This window comes from Perna viridis, chromosome 1, assembly GCF_037379345.1.
Source record: "Perna viridis isolate PV_CMFRI_1.1 ecotype Kerala chromosome 1, ASM3737934v1, whole genome shotgun sequence".
Taxonomy (NCBI): domain Eukaryota; kingdom Metazoa; phylum Mollusca; class Bivalvia; order Mytilida; family Mytilidae; genus Perna; species Perna viridis.
This window is the reverse complement of record NC_142445.1, coordinates 4,451,451-4,470,594: the sequence shown is the minus strand read 5'-3', so window position 1 is coordinate 4,470,594 and position 19,144 is coordinate 4,451,451. Positions and strand designations below refer to the sequence as shown.

At 32.5% G+C, this 19,144-nt stretch overlaps 1 protein-coding gene across 2 annotated transcripts; it reads right to left on the bottom strand.

Moving 5' to 3' along the window:
* Positions 1-9,196: 9,196 nt before the first annotated feature.
* Positions 9,197-18,389, bottom strand: LOC148626925 (uncharacterized). 2 transcript variants are annotated; one of them, XM_088562454.1, is made up of 3 exons: positions 18,303-18,389; positions 17,336-17,408; positions 9,197-10,083 (listed from the first exon to the last, which is right to left on the bottom strand). In XM_088562454.1, the coding sequence occupies exons 1-3, from the start codon at positions 18,325-18,327 to the stop codon at positions 9,432-9,434; spliced, it is 750 nt and encodes a 249-aa protein (XP_088418580.1). In that variant the 5' UTR covers positions 18,328-18,389; the 3' UTR covers positions 9,197-9,431. The 2 variants fall into 2 exon arrangements, with proteins under 2 accessions (XP_088418580.1, XP_088418661.1); XM_088562535.1 differs by having other exon boundaries at positions 9,225-10,083; positions 17,345-17,408.
* Between the last annotated feature and the right edge of the window lie 755 nt (positions 18,390-19,144).

Here is a 19,144-nt window from a genome sequence, read left to right as displayed (position 1 = left end):
ATTTTAATAATCCTTGAAACACGTGTACTGCATAACGAGATTTGCAATATTTATATGATATATAAGCACGATTTGTTGAAAATGACATCCACTGGTAATACTAGTATGATATATTTTACAGTACATGATGTGTAATGCATGACTGTGAAAGTAAAGAGACCATGGCGGTTTGCGAAAATACTACATTCTTTTAGTTTACAGAATTTTATCAATGAACATTTTTGAGTTGAGTGTAATGAATTTTGTTATATGTGTAATATTTATCATTTGTGAGCCCGAATAAAAAGTTCAACATTATTTTCGATTTCTTCTTAGATATAGAACAAAATATTATGTATTACAATGCTTGGTATAACAAGTCATAATCAAAGTTTTGTATTCATGAAAATCGTAGGTCGTGAATCCGCTAGAATTTTGATCCTTCCAGGTATGTTTACACATTCTTTAATTTATTTTCTTTTTATTATCTCACTTAATTAATATATATATTGATATAAATATTGTTATTTTTGTTCATAGTTTTAATTTGTCGTTGAATTCGACGTTGCCTATAGTTTTCCCTTACAGTTTGAATTCTTAATCTTGATTCAAAGGAATTTTTGTGTATTAACCCAACTCGTTGTGGATTTCTCCGTCTACAAACAAACTTTTAAACACAAGAACCGATTTTGTTTAGGTTTAGAAATAAAATAGTGAATTTGGACAGCAGCGATGACCACTTCAATGACACCGACGACACCTGGACAATCATCTGCAGACTGGCATTCCACATAATTCTACAAAATTGTTCCGCTTTTTTTGGGTTACATATGAAGAATAGTTTTAAACCCCCAAAAAATCTTAACTTATAACTTAAAGAAAGCTTTAATAAAAGGCTTTAAAAATTGTATGCTAGTTTAATTATGCTTAAAGTAAAAAAAGACAAGCAACTTATCAGCTATTTACAATGACATATATACATTCATCCAGTCAACTTTAAATTACAGTCTCTGTTGAATGTACTAGTTCATGACAGATGACAGTCGTCATTTATTTAGTACATTACCAAATATATAAGGGATTATTTATAACCGTTTATAATCCTATAAAAACATACCATCATATTTTTCGTCACATTTTTTTTCCTTTTGAAGAATATAGCATCGGGGTTTTCTTCATATGGTTCTTAATTTCAAATTAAAATCTGATTGCATTGCTTTGAAAAAGACTCTTGTATCAGTTCTTTTTGTTGAAACAAAACATACCTACATCCCTTATTGTGCTTTAATTATAACTAATATTTTTACTACATTACTATATTTAAGTGTTTAAATATGCCTTAAAGTTTCGAACGAATAAATACAATATTTACGTCGAGTAAAAATATTAAGTACTCATATATGAAGAAGAAGAAGAAGAAAGACAGAAAGGAAGAAAGGAAGGAAGGAAGAAAAAAAGGAGAAGGAGAAGAATATATATGTATTGTATATGGAGATCTCTTGACAATAGAACACATCTTCATTTTTTACTTTTTTCGTTTAGCATTTTGTGATTTTAATTGTAATTGATTCAATTGTTGTCTTGTTGTTTTTCGCCAATAGTCTTCTGCTTCTTTATTTACTTCGATTCTACCAAAATATATCTTCACCAAACAAGAATTAAATAATTGCTCCCTTAGATACACATATAAGCCCATTGAGGTCATTTTCGTAGACTGAAACTAACGCGTAATCACGCGAAACTTGCGCGAAATAACGCAAAACTTTCGCATAATAACGCGTAATATTTTGTATGTAATATGAAAACGCGCATTATGGAGACCGATTTTTTTTTAATGTCTTTCATTTAGTTGAAATATACGTAGCAATGAGTTCCCTCGTTTTCGTATGATAACTTGAATAGTAGTTGGTTGAGCTTTATAAAATTTTATTTATTGCTATGTCCCAAATCAGAGAAAGAAGATTTGGTAATGTTTTTCGGGTGTTGTGGCCCCATCCGTTTTAGAATTAGGGGCTAAAAAGGGACCAAAACAAGCATTTAATGGAATGTAGTTATTAGTATAGTACTCCAGTACAAACATACCAATGTTCTATGATATTGTTCCACAATATTCTATACCAAAATGATCAGACTGGTTTTGATTTTTGAGGTAAAGAGTGGAACATTTCAGAAATCATGGTTTGTGATTTTGAGCAACTTAAGAATCAAGTCGACAAAGGGGCCAGAAACAAGTTTGTTTCTGATTTTTAGGCATTTATAAATTTGTAATTTGTAAAATTTGATATTCGGGATCAGACAAATCCGACTACTGGATTGGTGAATACCCACGGGGTCCTTTGGTCCGCCAGCAATGGAATCGACCCAGTGGTTATTAAATACAAAAATACCAATTCTATTGCATATTTCGATATACTGTAGACGTGTTTCAAGGAGTAACCTCTAATCAGCAGCATTAGAATCAAATACATAGGAAAATCTAAATAAAAAAATATTTGTATACAAGAAGTACTCAAACCAAAACTTTCGAAATAGGAAGCCAAATCCATCTCCATGAGGTTCTGCCATGATTAATATAAAGAATGAAGCCTCAGTGTTTTAAGAATTTTGATCTAATGTAATTCGGGGTCGGACGAATCCAAAAATGCTGATATATACATTGCAATATTTCGATATGGTGTACACGTGTTTCAAGGAGTAACCTCTCATCAGCAGCATTATAATCAAATATATAGAAAGATTTAAATACAAATATTATTTGTATACATGAATTCCTCAAAACCAAAAATTTCCTCCGTCATTTCTGTTACCTCCCGTAGTACGTCGGCTGACATACCACCATCTACACTTACACACCAATTTATTACAATGCGATTTTCGGGTACACTAATTTTTATTTATGAATCAATTTCGCTACAAATTAAACTGTTTCAACTTTATAACCTTTTCTTCTTAATCCTTAAAGACTCTACAAACGAAGACAAATCTTGGGACAGGACAACGCCGGAATGAGCAAAAGGACCAAGCTCCACAGGGCGGCAGACGTTTGTTACGTCTCTTACATACCGCTGCAGACAGACCTTTCGAAATTCCCGGACATTTTTTAAATAATATCAGATGACGTCGAGTAAAATCAGTCATTTTTACCGACTTTGCAAATTTTTTTAATTTTCTAAGAGGGCTGACTGCAGCGTCTAGAGTGAATTTCGAACGTCAGACGCTTTTTTGGAGCTTGCAAAAGGACAACATGCGAGGAACAAATCGTACACCACAAAAGGAAAAGATAAACAGTAAACACAGAAAAATAAATATAACATGTAGTACGAATCGTCATAAAAAGCAGAGGATGAATACAAATACTCTACAGTTTTGAACACACCTAACGTACTGCTTGTAGAAAGTGATTTCCAGTGAAAGATGAAGGGTATCTTATGCAGATTAAGATCGTCTAAAGAAAGTGACACTCTATATCGGTCAATCAGGCCATGGTAACGAACGAAGAAATTTTTAGATGAAGGGTTATATATTGGGTGGACAATTATTTGGCGTATATCGTTAAGCTCTACCTAAAACAATCAGTGTAAATATCAGAAAAAATACCAAAGTGTCAACTAGGAGACGTCAAATTCGTCAAAATCCAAGAACATGACCTAAACGTGAAATCATGGAACGAAGACGATTTAACGAGCCGAATAAAGTATACAAAAAAATGAAGATATAGAAAACAAAACGTTTTACACAAAAACCTAAAGCACTAGCGATACTAACTACCATAAAAAGCGGAAGTGATATTAGGTGCCTGCCCCCGAGGAGTAAGCATGTCATTCTCTGTAGGATGCACCCGTCATAAGTGAGTATATTTCGGTAAGAGTCCACCAAAAACAATTCAGCTCCTCGACACAAGTGACAAATAGGCCCCATCTAAATCAATTTACACTTCGGCGAAATCATTTATTAAAACAATATCAAGACGCAAATAAATAATGGAAAAATAATCAATAGAAAAATTAAACTAAGATGACGAACCTAACACGTCTATAGTGATGATATTGATAAACGCTGGACGTAATCCTGATTAAGAAGTTGATTTGACAGTATCCATGCTCTACACAAAATTTCGTGTCGAGATCATAGGATCAGCTGTGAAATGTGTACGCCATTGGCTGGAGATTTTGAAATATTGCCAGTAAGAAAGGGATGGTTTACAATAAGGGAGTCAAAATCATCTCGTCATACATTAAGTTCCGATTACAAACGATCTGTATCATCTAAGTACAAGTTAAGTTCTAAATATGATGCAGAACATGACTCAGTTGTCTCATTAGTTTCAAGTTCGATGTAGGTAATCCTTGAAACTAAGATTATACAGAGATTATACATCATTTATATAACGAAAACTGAAGAACTCGGTGCTCTTAGTAGCCCTTGTAAAACATGGCTCTATATGAATGTAGGAACAGATTGGCCAAGAGTGGCGCACAATTTCTTCTCACAAGTATTCCAATGGTCTGCTGAAAAACATGCTTCAAAATTTGCCAAAATGTTGTTTTTGACCAGGAATTCCAACAAGTTAACAGCATAATATTTTTTGTACTTTTTTTAGTATTAGTGTGGTTTTTCACAAAATAAACCTTTTCTCTACTTAATACTAGACAAGCAAATCATTTAGATCCCTGTTTGTATAAAAATAATAGTAAATAAGATCATGTGGAATTGACATTGTCATGTGGTAGTGAAATGTTCAAGGTAGAAATATCAAAGTTTCGTGATGTCATCACTCACCCAAGTTACATGATGTCTCCATAGATGGTCTCCTCCCTTTCATTCAAAAGCCTCTTGTACTTCATCATATTAGAACCAAACTCTATTCTATACCTCTCACTCTACTACACTCCCTTTACAAAATAAGTCTTGACACTCCGGTTTCTGACCCTACCTCATCATTATACAGACTTGTGGACATCATTTTAGATATTGGTTTCCGCTGACTCTTTAAACCAGTTTGTGTGAAAAGTCAAGATGAAGAAAAACGACCATTTCTTCAATTACCGTTTGTCTTTGTCAACAAAGGTATAGATGATTAAGGCCTTTAATTTTGAAACGAATGAAAGTTTTAAGTAGGTCAATGAGTGCCAATGCTATATCAGTTTTCAAAGACCCTGATGTAGCAAAAAACATTGTCTACTATACATGACAAATATGCTGTCGTACCAGCAGGCAAAGCCCAAAACAACATTGTTTTTGGCTGTAAAACATTTTACATCCAATGTTTATTATCAGAGGTAGACATAGAAAACAATAGCAGTGATAAGACCTATACTGCTACTACACTTTCCAAAGAAGAGATTGTAGAAAACCATAAACTGTGCTATCCTCTTTTGGTCTCTCTAACAAGGACGATGATTGTGATTTACCGTCTATGCACTGGATTCCAAAACCCTATAAGAATCCATACAAACAACGCCACATAGCTGGATCCGCAAAACCTCTTTCTACTTTTAACTTCTATACTCACAGCTGTCAAAGAGGGTTTGCAACCCTACCATAACACTTGTTACTCCCGTAGTGGTATTAATTCAATGTGGATCCTGAAATTCGAAGGATCTTTTGGAGACAATAAGTTCAAGACTATTATCAGAATATAATAGCATCAAAACCTATGATTTTTCAACACTCTATACTTCTATTCCCATACTCAGTTAAAATCCCGACTTAAAAAAATTATACATCGTTGTTTTTCCAAAAAAGATGGTACACCTAGATACAAATGTATGGTTCTTGGTAGAGATTCCTCATACTTTTTAAGAAAAAATCCAAATTCCAAAACATCTTCCAAATATACAGAGGAAGATGTTTACAAAATGTTGGAATTTTAAATCGACAAAATATTTATCTAGTGTGGTGGACGCGTTTTTCAACAAACAGTCGGCATTCCAAAGCAAACAAATTGTGCTCCTCTACTTGATGACCTATTCCTTCACTCTTATGAGGCTAACTGTGTAACTGATCCGATCCGAAAGAAAGAATATCATTTAGCTAGATTCTTTAATCTCAGTTTCTGCTATATAGATGACGTATTATCTTTAAACAATCCTAATTTTGAGGATTTGATACATCGTATCGTTAAGGTGTATCCATCTGTGCCATGAAAACTGATTTGTTTAAAGTATCATAGTTTTCCTTTCCTCTTTCATCTATCCCGGACTTGGCTATTTATCAGCAACTCGGCGGTGTGTCTAAAGAAGCAGAGGACGCTTACCCTACCGGTGCACTTGGTCCATGCTTCCAGTGTTTAGTTGAGTCCGAGTTGCTCATTTGCTTTTGTAACTTTGTATGTATGGTTTTGGTTACTTTGTGTTCTTTGTTGTGTGTGTCTGTTTCACATGTCTGGTCTTTGTGCCTGGATTACATTCTTTTGATTACCGCTATAACCTTGGTTCCCTTGATTACTCTCTCAAATCTTTGTTTCCTTGATTACTCTTTAATTTTCCGAATCAAACATGTTAAATATAGTCATATATTCAAGTATATGCCGTCATACAACGGATAATAACCAATTGTTCCCGCTGTTAAAAAGTTTCTATGGTTTTGTCTTTTTAAAATCTAACAGCGCGTTTAACCTCTCATTTCCTTTAAAATTTCACAAATACTAACTTATCTATCAACACAACTTTTTTCCCTCTGCAATACTGATTCTGAACGTGACACAGTGAAAACAACAGTCAAGTTTCCATATCAATTGCAAATGTTTAATTACAATGAATGTATTTGAAACCGCTTGAAGTCCGCTATTTATCAATTATGGACATTTAACGAAGTCAAAATATTATATATGGACCTGTTCAGACTATATTGACCGAGGTGAATATAATCTAACAGGTCCATATATAATGTATTGACTGAGTGAACGTCCTTAATTTGTGTATTACATATGTAGATAATGTATTTTTTTTTGTGTCTGCTGGTACGAGAACACAATTAATTCCCCTTGGTTTTCATTGTATACGAATATAGTTCCAACTTTGGTAGTAGGTACCTTCCACATTTTTTCATATTTTTACTGGAAACTTATTTGCTGAAGTTTTGCCTCTAATTGGTAGAAAATAGGTTAAAATTACTTGGGATTTTTTTTCATTAATCAATTCTGACTAAAAGTTGTGATTTGGTTCAGTGGAAGAAGGTTAAAATTTAGGACTTTTAACTCAGTTCATTTGTCATGTTTACCCCATCTCCGAATTATATGTATTAATTTCAGAAAATGATGGTAAAATTTTCTACAATTGATATATAAAATCCTGTTTGTACATATCTTTAGGCCAGAGAAGTTTTATTCAGTTTGCACCGGTGGAATTTTTTTAATCTGCTCAAATGTGTATATTGAAATGCACTTGAAAATTAATTGCGGTCTCGTGCCTAATAAGGGGGTTGCCAGGGTATCAGAAATTGTATTTGCTAGTATTTGCTGGGGGTAATTTGGTGTTTATTTTCAAGAATTCAGTAAATCTACATGAAATAATAAGATTTTGGCCCTTTATTCTCTATTTTCTGAAATTAAAATAAAAAATATGGTTTCTATGGGATTTTCCATTGAAATTGCACTTTTGCTAAGGTGCTAGGTATGAAATATAAACCTGTGGGGAAAATATTGTACAGCTTTGAGTTTTTCTCCTCTAACTATACACTAGGAACATCAAATCAACAAAAAACATACTTTATGAACAAGGTTTAGGCAGAAATCTGACAATTTAGTGTAATTTTTATGAACCCAGTCAATGAAATATGGCAAAATCAGGGGTTTTCACAGCCTTGTCTTAGGATCTATAAAATCACAGATATGTGTTTTATTGGTCTGAATCTTTTGTATTTGCTAGTAAATAATATAAATAATGTGAAAAAAAACCTAATATATTCATTCCATTGATATTCATGCATCTAATGTAAGTCACTACATGTATATACCTTGTGATTCTCAAAAACACCTAATTTTAGACTTCCGCATACACTATAAGGTTTCAAAAATGAAATGTTTTGTAGAAAAACTGGAAAAATACAGCTGACTGTCTGCTTATGTACCTGATAAGCTTAGAACCTTACATTATTTTACATTTGTTTCAGATCTTTCATCCTTCAAAACCCAAATAAAGGCTAACTTTTAATATCGGACACAATCACACTTGAACAAGCTCTGTAGAGGTCTGGTTTAAATTGATCTGGAGTGACAGTTTTAGTTTTGAAACCACTTCTTATTGTTTTCAATGTACATTTGATATGTGTAGACCACTTTATGTTTGAAGTTGATCAATTTAAGTCATTGTCAGCATCATAAAATGAGTTTTCATATGTGTACCCCTATACATGGTCTAAAAGTGCATTGACCATGGCCGCATGTATAAAAACCCAATTTTTGGCCTTAAAACAGCTGGAACTTGAGTAAACTGAACTTCATTGCATCAAATACACATAATATGATGCAACCAATGTAAAAAATCACAAAAATATTGCATTAAAAAAAAAAATGCACATTTTAGAGGGGCCTTATTTCCTTCGACCATTGGACATGCGAGTCATGCAATGTACCACTGATACTAAATTTGCTATAACTTATATATTTTTCAACTAATCATGATGAAACTTTGTACTTGAAGTCGAAAAAGGTGTATCTTGACATGAGTGCAGTTTTTATTCAAATTGAGCACATTTGTTGATCTAATAGGTACGAGAACACAATTAATTCCCCTTGGTTTTCATTGTATACGAATATAGTTCCAACTTTGGTAGTAGGTACCTTCCACATTTTTTCATATTTTTACTGGAAACTTATTTGCTGAAGTTTTGCCTCTAATTGGTAGAAAATAGGTTAAAATTACTTGGGATTTTTTTTCATTAATCAATTCTGACTAAAAGTTGTGATTTGGTTCAGTGGAAGAAGGTTAAAATTTAGGACTTTTAACTCAGTTCATTTGTCATGTTTACCCCATCTCCGAATTATATGTATTAATTTCAGAAAATGATGGTAAAATTTTCTACAATTGATATATAAAATCCTGTTTGTACATATCTTTAGGCCAGAGAAGTTTTATTCAGTTTGCACCGGTGGAATTTTTTTAATCTGCTCAAATGTGTATATTGAAATGCACTTGAAAATTAATTGCGGTCTCGTGCCTGCTTTGTCTGCGGCGCTTCCGCCATGATTGACCTAGAGTAATTACGGAACGGAACGGTTTATATCCGGTACTAAATTTAGAAGTATAGCGTCAATATACATATAAATTGAAACAAAGCGTCAATATATTTAAATATAGAAGCAAGGCTTCATGTACATGGAATATCCTTTGTATTACAAGAAAATAATAACCAATTAACAAAGAAGACTGTTACACCATATGTAATATCTATATATACAAACTACATTACATTCTCTCAAGATTGAAAAGAATAAGTTAAAGTGTGGATTACTACTTCCTCCTATTTTCTTTCTTATGCTTCACTAATTGTTGTTCAAGACCACGTATCTTCGCTTCTAATTCATGTACTTTTCTTCTTTCCTTTTCAAGTTCATCCTTTGCAATGTTTCCAGCTGCTTGTTTTACCTGGTACCTTGCTTGCATTTTGTTGAATTTATCTTTTACTTGTTTAATCAGTTCTTCTTGCTCTTGTTCTTTTGTTCGGTTTTCCCGTTCCTCTTCTTCCATTTTTTTCTCAATTGCACTTACCTCTTTTCTTAACCGTTCAATGTCTTGTGTCTTTGACTGTATTTGTCTGTTTTTCATGTCAATGACCCTCTTTAATTTTTCGCATTCCTCAAGACTTTTGGCATTTTCAGTTTTATAGTATTCATCGTTTGAAGTTTTCGCCTTTTCAAGATTATCTTTTAAAACCATTAATTGATTATTTGCAATTTCAAGCTCCCTCTGTAATGTTTCCTTCTCACTGTTTAAATCCTTTATATCTCTTTCCTTGTCTCGTAATTCATTTTTATGTTTTTCTACAAGGTTTTCGCCAAGCAAAGCAACTTCTGCACCCCTTTTTCCTGCTTCAAAGGCTAGTTGTTTAAATTCATTGCGAAATTCTCCAAACGCTTCCATAAAGAATTCCTTTCCAAGTTTCCTAAAACAAATAGACATATTGCTGTTAAATTATTGCTCAAGTACTACCATTTTCCTTTTTCCAAATTGTTTCCTTTCCTCAAAAATGACATGATTATTTTTCAATTGTTTTTCAGTTCAAAAACAATTAACTAAAGCTTTTATCGCTAAGAATACACTTTAAAAGTTTTATTGCAAAAGACTGGAATTTAAAAATCATCTGACCGTTATTTATACCAATCACACAAAACTTGTTTTGATATGCTGTACACGTTTTTCCCGTAGTGGTATTAATTCAATGTAGAACCTGAAAAATTTGAAAGGTCTTCTGGAAACCCTCAATTCAAGGTCATTATCAGAAAACAATATCATTAAAATCTCTGATTTCAACCCTTTTTACTTATATTCCCAATACTCAATAAAATTCCCAACTCATTTTTTTTATCGCTGTTATACAAGAAAAGACGGCACATGTAGTACTTGGAAGAGATCCCTTATACTTTGTGAAAAAAATACGATTCCAAATCATCTTCCAAATACAAAAATGTATATCGAAAAAGATGTTTAAAAAAATATTTGTCCAGTTAAGTAAACGTATTCTAATGGGAACAAATTGTGCTCCTCTACTCGCTAACCTTTTCACCCTCACCCTTATGAGGCTGTTTTTTATAATTAATCTTATCTAAAAGAAGGAAATCGTTTAGTTATATCCTTTAATCTCGGTTTCCGCTACATAGATGACGTATTATCATTAAACAATCCTAGTTTCGGGATTTTATATATTGCATCTACCCAAATGAACTTGAGAAAAAGGATACTACAGACACTGTGAAGTCACCCTCATATCTTGACCCAAACTTAGAGAACGGTGGAAAAGAAAAACTACCGACTAAACTATACAATAAACGCAATGACTTTTCATTCAGAATTGTTAACTTTCCTTTCATCTGTGGCAACATGCCTTCAGTGCCTGTGTATGAAGTTTTCATATCACAACTCATAAGATCTGCTTGAATTTGCCGTTGCTACGCAGACTTTTTGGTATCGCGATAGACACGTTACAATTAGGCTTCTGGAACAGAGTTATGTTGTTACAAGATTGAAGTCATCACTACAGAAGTTTTATGGTCGTCATCATGAACTCACGGTGTATCCATTTGCTCCAATAGAACTGATTTGTTCAACGTGTCATAGTTTTCATTTTCTCTTTCGCCTACCTTGGTCTCTTGACTATTTATGAATAACTCGGTGGGTGTTCATAGAAAAGCAGAGGACGCTCACTCTACAGTGCATTCAGGCCATGTTCCCAGTCTTTAGTGGAGTCCGAGTTGCTCATTTACTTTTGTTTCTTTGTATGTATTATATTAGTTATTTTATGTTTTTTTGTGTGTGTCTGTTTTCCCTTTTAAGTATTTTTTCTTTGAAATATAGTCTTTTGATTTTCGCTCGAATCATTATTCCTTTGATTACTCTTTCAACAAATAACCAGTCATTATCATCAATTAAACCGCAACCAAACACTTAGAAGTTCTAGATTCAGATCAAAAAGGATAAACAAGAAGTACTCAAATCAAATAAATATAAAATAGGTAGCAGAATCCAGCAATGATAAGTTTCATAAAAGTATGTCAAAGGAGATTAATTATTGTAGCTACATGTACAATGTTTAATACAATGGTTTAGACGGTTTCTTATTTTGTGCAACTCAAAATTTCGAAGCTAATCTAGGATTTATAAATCTGGTTAGATAGGTCAGACCACTGGGCTGGTAATAGCCTTCGGCATCTTATGGCCCACAAAAAAGTGGCGTCAACCAAGGGGTTTCTTAAAAACATTTAAATCATACACGTTTTGAAAATTTTCATACGCTGTTCACATTCTGTCCTTCAACAGTAGCTTTACTCGGAAGATATGACATTGCTAATGGCATGCAGATATCAGTTTACTGTACAAATGTTTTGTCAAAGCCTCCTTTATGATTGGTAGAATTTGTATATTCGACAGAAGACTCCGCCATCATTAGTTTAAATGAATTTATGGTCACACACCTAGACCAAACATTCGTCTTTTAAGACTCAAAGGCTCAGGCACCGATCGTTTTTAGCAAATCATCTTCCAGCTACGAACGGTAAATGTAAATTAAAAAGATAGGGGCTATTGGTATATATATATTGCATTCAAATGACTCATTATTTTGTTTTCTGTTTTTAACAGACACAATTATTTATTGCACAGTTCAGTTGTTAACAACTGTCTAACTCGATACAACTATCTTAAATTAGCTCTTTATTTGTGTTAAGTATCAGTTGTACCAGGGGATTCAACAGATAAAAAATGAAAACAGTTGAATTTTGGACGGCTGGGCTGTTGTTTATTTACTGTTACTTGGACATAAATATATTTATGCTATCATTTCAGATTTGTAAATAAAGTTTAAAAAGACAAAGAATAATCAGCGTCTATGGGGGATTTTGCCTGAAAAAGCCGGAAGAGTGCAACCGGATCGCTCGGCCATTTCCGACATGGGTTTTTTTTTTAATATACTTTTAAATTATCAGTTCCCGGCCAACTGTTAATATGAGAATTCTTTCTACTAAATGAGAACTCTACATGCATTTGGAATAATAGATTTTTACTCACCCTGCCATGGCTTGCTTTAACTGAAGTCATTAAGCCGCTTGACTAGAGTTTGGTCATACATGTACGAAGTGGCATACGTTCAACGGAGTTTTTTCTTATTAATTTATTAAAATCTTTTAATTTAAAATAACTCCGGCGCTGAATACCAAAAATAGGCCTAGGGGTAGGTTTTCGACATGAATTACACTAAAAAAAAAAGAAACAAAACGAAACAAAACAAAACAAAAAGCACTGAATCAATAATTATGAGTGACTAAAAATTTTCTTCAAACATATGACTGTACAATGTAACAATCCAAAATCAGATAGATTGAAAATAAACATGGTGACCTGTTTTATACCTGACGAATCCCTCACAGAAGTAGAAGTTGGGTTCTTTTGTTCTATGTTTCTTTTCATTTTTCATAGATATCTGGCAGTATTTTATTTTAACTGATATGGACAGCATTTTCACGCAGTTACAACCAAACGAAATAAAGATTTTGTCTGTATTTTATTTTCATGACATGAAATCCTTATTTGGAAAATAAGTTGTGGGCATGTTGGGCAGTCATTTTAGGGTTTTCTTTGCTTATCTTATGGAGATCCCTACCTAAGAAATTAATCACATCTAAAATTTTGATTATTGTTCATGACCACGCCAAATATTCAGAAACAAAAAGAAAACGGGTAACACATTTGTTTTTTTTTTTAATTGTTTTTGAAAAAAAAAACCAAAAAACATTAGAGTATCAATTGTGTTCCATTTTCTTTCTTTTTTTTTTCTTTTTGGTGGGGGTTGTTTCTGATTTACTGGCATGATGACTGTATAAAAATTGCAAGGTATCAAGGGTCACTTGGTTCATAGATATTTGGCAGTATTTTGTTTTAACTGATATGGTAACTGATATGGTCAGTATTTTCGTTCCGTTGCAATCAAAACAAATAAAGATTTTGTCTGTACATGACATGAAATCCATAATTGGATGCCCGTCATAAAAATAAGTTTTGAGAATATTGGGCAATCATTTTAATTTTTTTTTCGCCTCAGTTTATGAAGATCCCTACCTGTGAAATTTATCCCATTTGAAATATTGTTTATTGTACATGACAACGCCAAGAAACCAGAACCAAAAAGAAAACGGGTAACAAATTTTTGAGTGTTTTTGTATTATTATTATTATTATTATTTTTTTTTTTTGACAAGCAAAACGAACACTAGAATATCAAGTGTGTTTCTGTCTTTTTTGTTTTGTATACATCATCTATGGGACAATGTTATGGAAAATTTCCGAGGCAATTGATAGTAGATTCGATTTGTGTATTGAGAAATGTGTGGGTGCACTTTTAACTTTCTTGCACACAATTATTACACCATCAGGTTGTGGAAGGCGAAGGCACCGACCATTTTTATACCAAAGAGAGATGGGGTGGCCTGGGATTATTTTGAAGAAAAAAAATAAAACTGTTCCAGATTTGAGCATTTTTTTATTCAGACAGAAAAACGACTTAACAATCTCGATTTTGAAATAAACTTTTTTTATCACTGGCTGCTTATGAAAGAAATAATTATTTTCTGGCCTGCTCGAAAAAAAAAAATGTCTAAATCAACATAAACTTCTTCCTATTTTTCTACTGTTACTTTGTTTTCATCTGATTACATGGAAATCGCCATGCCTGTTTAAGGTAGTATCTCTTTGATACTAGTATGAAATAAACAGATAACCAAATATAATTAACTACAATGTCGCCAAACTACCGATCAGTTACTACCAAACACCTTTATATAACCGTACTTGTACGACGATAAAAAGTATTTGAATTATCTTTTTAAGTTCACAAATATTTTAAGTTGCTTTTGTTTATAGTCAGCTGAGTATTGTTTTCAGTAAAAGATTAATTTGATAGTATTTTCGTACAGGTAAAAACCTTGCAAAGAGATAGTATTCGGTGCAAAAAGCTTTAGTCACATGTTTGTGATATTAACTCCATAGAAATTACAAAGTAGTTAGAAGTTGTCTTTGATGAAGCCGCATAAGGTAAACAACCAAACAAAACATGCGAAAAAGACATTATACTAATCAGATTGGAGTAATTACCGATAGGGGTAACTAAGAACCATAATCGAATAGTATTGATCGTTATTTATTTCACAATGGTTTTTAATGAATAAATAATTTTACAATCATTATGTCAAACAAAGGTATTTGTCTGAAGTTTATTTTGGGTAGTCATAACATGATATTTGTTTCTTAAACTTTTATCTCTTCTCTGTGCATTCCAAACTCCACTGATTTTCGTCAAGGAAGTCTATTTATAGACTGAACTTGACTTAGAGATCGTCGGCAACCAAATTACGTAACCAGGGTAGACATTTCTACATATAACTACCAAAATAACACTACGCGGGTTATTCTTTTTGAAAGTTTACCTGAAAATATCGCTCCGCCACCGATCATTTTCCATGTATAACATACGATATTTACTTTACGTACGACATGGGCGTATAACATTTATTAAAGATATTTAATATGACTATGTTGAACTACATATTTCAATGATTTTATGATATTAATTATTTAAATATTGACGCAGAGAGCTGGATTATTTTGTCAAATTGACCCCAACATTCGTATAGAGGAAAACTCAATCGAGATTTGCCAATTTATTTCTCTCGACCTGACCCTGTTAATGAGGGTGTCGGAAACTTCTAATGGCGGATTTTCAGAGCTGCAGTGTACACTTTTGTGTTGTAAGTATAGATTACTGTGGCGGATCCATGGGAGAGTGAATGGGGTTGGTACCCCTCCTTTTAATTGAAAAATTTCATATGTGTTTAATTTGGTCCCAGGAATTTACCTTCTGTACATAAAATGCATTGTGTACATGTATGTTAAATACTACATGTACATGTACATAATAAAATAGTAAACATACATGTACACATACATACATGTAGCATGTACACCGCTGAGTTTCAAGAAATCATACTGAATAAATAACTTGCTGGATTACTATTGTATCATACTTCTTAATGAGTGTTTTTCATGATTTAACACGCACAAGTTTTCAACAATTTTTAAATTTTCTAAGCGCCCCCCTTTGATCTGCCACTGATTGACTAGTATTATGCACTGTAGGAATAATGACCAAGTGATTTAAAAATCAGTAAAAACCTGGGACTGTTCTAACCATCGAACCTTTATTTTTTGCAGGCTTTGCACAAAATTATATGTACATGTTAACAATATTTCCCAACAAGAGGAGGTTTCTACATATCATATGGTTAAAATACATGTATTTTTTCATGAATTTACATTGTAATATTTTGCATTTATCAGACATTGTTATGATTTGTTTCCTTGATTTCTTTTTAGTGATTAAAAGTTTCACTAGATAAAGTGAGAAGAAAGCATCTCTTAATAAAAAAAAACTATACAAACATGAAGCCTTGTTTCTTAGCACTTATATATTTGCAAAACATAGGAGTTACTTGTATTGTAATCTTAAACATATTTGTGAAACAATCATGAAAGAAATGCACATACATTATTGAAGGCAAAAAGGTATAAAACACTCAGCTTTAGCACAATAGTGATTCATCATAAAAATGGTACTCATGGGATATGGGTTCAATAGTAACTTTTTTGTTTCGGAGAGAAAAAAAGATGGATTTATACTTAAGGTGCATTTGCGATAAAGACACCATATTCCCTGTATTCACCACACCTCTATATCATTGACTTTCCAACTTAATTGTTCAAATCTATGAGCTGCAAAGTTGTATTAGTTTAAAGATTTTTAAATTGTAAAGTAGTTTTTAGAACAAGAGTTTGCGTCATTGTTTGAATTGAAAAATTCCTACAGAAAGGTAATCATTTCTTGTAAATACGTGCGCAGTTTCGACGAGTTAAACGCAGGGCCTAATCTAGATAACAATGGCAAGGACAAATTTTAGTTTTAATTTCTTACAAAAAAAAAAAAAATCCACATCAAAGTGAGCACAAATAAGGAGAATTTTTTGCTAATTTCTTCCTTGGGATTAGGCCCTTGTTCAACTCCCTCCAGCCTGCGGGATTCATTTCGTCTTCATGCATCTCCAAACCTACGGAAATTTTAAAGTATGGTTCCATTCGTGCTTTGAAAATTCACCGAATATTGATAATCAGGGGTTCTCAGTGGCATTCATGTTTTGTAAGAAATACTAATTTAAGTGTAAAGTGTTAAGAAATTTGAAGACATAAACGTACGTGTACAGCCAGGAATACCAAAAGCAATAGTACAATAGAAGATCCAAAAATACATTGATAAATGGACTGTATAAATATACACTGCATTAAAACAAATGGTTATTCTTTAAAAGGACTAAGTTTTGATCGTTGATTTAGCTTACAATTTGGTTACATGAATGTTTTTGATTACTTTAAGATCTTCTTTGTATCAGTGCATCAGCACTTTGATTTATTCCCTTCCAAAAAATTTATATAAAAGTCGATAGTAAATCCTTTTTCATAAGTGTAAGCATCTTATTTCAACTTTTTCAATTACCAATAATTATGTGTGTGTGTGTGTGTGTGTGTGTGTGTTTGTTTTTTTTTTTTTTTGGTTTCAGTTTGTTTTGTTGTTCTTATTGTTACTGTTTTTAATTTATATACTTTATATACTTAGATAAACTTGATAGTGACGCTGTCATTGAAGTCGTTTCTTCAAAGTCAGACCCAGAAGCACCTACAATATAATATTTACATGATATTTAACATGTAAAGTAGCACTTGTATTTAAAAAAGATATGACACTTGTTTTGTTAACATGAAACGTATACAATGCATAAAGAAACCAAATAAGAAACTTAACCATTGACTTCTCCTTCGTGAGGATTTGCAGATTAATCGATCAAACTAAATATATCTATAAAAAAAAGAGAAGAGAAACCTTTCCTTGCGGAAAGGTTGTACATGTTCTAAAAAATAAAAACAGATGGTTGAATTATCGCTCACATAATTCCGAAGGCTTAATATTTATAGCGTCTGACGTCTGCTGTAAAATATTTCAAGCAATAGCTAACACATGATGATTTGAATACTTTAGCCATGGTCAAATCAGAGCCCATTAGACTAGTGAATAATTATTGATTTAAAAAAATGAAGTGCACGTCGACAAATGTTTGTTACGTTAAAGGTAAATCAATGAATCAATCATTAATTCTTTTCAATATTCCCAAGACATACACTTGATTCGATTCGTGGAATGATATGCACTGTAATAAAGATTTCTTTTGTATTGATAGGAAGGATAATGCCGCTAAAAAGAATAAACTGATTGATTTTTAGAAAGAGCCGCCTAATTACATACATATTTACTGGTGTACAAAATATAATATAAATCAAACCTTTAATTTAAATAAATTCTGCAACAATTATGATTATTGATTAGAAAACTGAAAGATCAATAGTGTGTTTAAAACTTCGTATATTCTTGGGAAAAGAAGCAACATAATTTTAGAGTTCAATCTTTAATTGTAACTTTTCATAAATGCGATATAAACAATGATTAACATCGTCAGAGATAAAATGCATTCTATGCAACTGTAAGACAATAACGTTAAAATCATTCATGACTTGCCGTCATTTCTTTTTGTATTTTCCATGTTCCCATCTGTCTTCTCTGATCTCTATCTGTAACCATATATTTGTTATATATATACTTCCCGGTCTCAATTGTCATCGAAATGCAAAAGCCAAACTAAGAATTAGGACGCGCAAACATTTTGGCAAAAATGCATCAAACAAATGGCACTAGGAGGGTTTTTTTTACATTCAAAATTTGAAATGATATTCGCGCTGTGATGTTTTTGTCCGAGAATGAAATCACCGAATTAATTACACGGTGTGAATTGTCGTTTTCACAGGAAACATTCGAAAAATCATTGCTATCTATATAATTCAGATTTAGCATAAAACCTCCTTGCTGCTTTTAAACCAAAACTACTGAAGATACAGATAAAACAACCTCGGTAAAATCAGTATACAAACTAATAATTTAATATGGCCATTTTTTTTTTGTTAGAAAAAATACCGTCGATTTTATTTTATCTTGGATACAAAATTTTCCAATCACCTAATTAATAAACAAGGTCATGAACTTTAAACCAAAAGGGTTTATATACTAGTAAGCGTCCTCTGCTTTTCTAGAAATACCCGTAGACTGGTAGACAAGATCGATGCCAGTCTAAAGTTATTTTTTTCCTATTATCTGCCTTTGTCAATTTGAATGTTTATAATTCAATTTGACTAAGGAATTATTCGGAAACGACTGACAATAGTCAGCTAGGAATTTTATGCCTTCATACGTACCCGGAATAGTGCGTTTTAAGCTAAAATTTCTTAAATGTATTGGTTTTGCCCTTTTCTTACATACAGCAATACTTTATCTTATACAAATATAATACAATATTGGGTTTCTTT